The 1,323-nt window shown below is 67.4% G+C and overlaps 1 protein-coding gene across 1 annotated transcript; it reads left to right on the top strand.

Moving 5' to 3' along the window:
- Positions 1 to 24: 24 nt before the first annotated feature.
- On the top strand, positions 25 to 1,253 carry MNEG_10631 (hypothetical protein; the record flags this gene model as incomplete). The annotated part of the gene is made up of 5 exons (XM_014040895.1): positions 25 to 36; positions 344 to 463; positions 608 to 754; positions 1,021 to 1,131; positions 1,200 to 1,253. The coding sequence occupies 5 exons, from the start codon at positions 25 to 27 to the stop codon at positions 1,251 to 1,253; spliced, it is 444 nt and encodes a 147-aa protein (XP_013896349.1).
- Positions 1,254 to 1,323: the final 70 nt, after the last annotated feature.

Genomic DNA, 1,323 nt, shown 5'->3' with positions numbered 1-1,323 from the left:
GCGTGTGTGTGTGTGTGTACTCGCATGCGCAATCCGGTGTGAGCTTGACTTGTGCATGTATGTGCACTCGTGCTTGTGCAGCATGTGCATGCCTTGTTGACGTACCCCCGCATCTCTCATCTCGCCTGCATGGCTTCTTGGCAACACCACGCGTCTGGATTGCCCCAGCCCCGCCGCCGGGCCCCACCCTCACTTGCGCAGCTCGCCCCCACCCATCCTGCTCAATACTGCATCCTACCCACACGACAACCCTATTGTTTCTGTCTGTCCCATCCCATGCCGTCACATCCCATCTTAGAAATGGTAGCCCCACCCCCCAACACCACCCCAACCCCACCCCCAGGAGGTGCATGACGCCCTCAGCAGCATAGAGGCGGAGGCGGAGCGCATGTTCAGCGCCGAGCGGCGCCTCATGGACGGGGACGCCCAGGAGAGGGACAGGCTCTACGCGCGCGCGCAGCAGGTGGGGGAGCAGGGAGGTCCGAGAGCGCGCGGCAGAGGGAAGGCGAGACAGGGAGACGGGCAGAGAGAGAGAGAGGGAGAGGGAGGCACACGCAGGCAGAGAGAGGGGGGAGGGAGAGGGAGGGGGGCTGTTGAACGCGCTCAGGGCCCTCCAGAGGACCCTGGAAGCCTGGCCGCAGATCCGGGCTGCGCGCCGGCGTTGGGGGCCGCCGTGAACGGCCCGCACGCGCGCCGCTGCACGCGCGGCGCCGCGCCGCGGCTCCCCTCGGGCCGCAGCGCGCGCGCTTCCGCGGTCGCGCTTTGCCGGGCGGCTGCGTCTCTTGGACGACGGCGACCCTCCTCCTCACTTTTTTGTAACCCGCAAACCCCCAGATTCTCCCAACACACACCCCGACACACACGCACACAGACACACATACATGGGCGCGCGCACACACGAGAAGCACACACTCACACACACACAAGAACACACACACAAGAACACACACACACACATGACATCGCTCAGCGCGCCCTGTCATCTTCCCCAAAAACGCCTGACCCATGAATCCCCCCCAGGTATCGTCCAAGCTGGCGGCCGTCGGCGCTGACCTGGCGTCCAGCGTTGACGAGGTCAACAGCCTGGCAGCCACCAGCCTGGGGGACCCCGAGACGCCGCTCGGCGCAGTGGTGAGCGGCCCCCCCCTCACACACGCACACGCACCCGTCGCCTCGCGGCTTCGACTCTTGCCCCCCAGCTCACTGACGGCGCGGGCGCCGCGCGGAGCGCCTCTCGCCGCCGCCGGCCCTAGCGCCGCCCTGAGGGGGGCCGTGTGTGCCTGGGGCTGCTGTTGTGCGACAGAAACAGGCACCGCGCCGGCC

The sequence above is a fragment of the Monoraphidium neglectum genome (genome assembly GCF_000611645.1).
Source record: "Monoraphidium neglectum strain SAG 48.87 unplaced genomic scaffold scaffold02397, whole genome shotgun sequence".
Classification (NCBI taxonomy): domain Eukaryota; kingdom Viridiplantae; phylum Chlorophyta; class Chlorophyceae; order Sphaeropleales; family Selenastraceae; genus Monoraphidium; species Monoraphidium neglectum.
The sequence above is the reverse complement of the archived record's forward strand: the minus strand, read 5'-3'. Positions and strand labels throughout refer to the sequence as shown.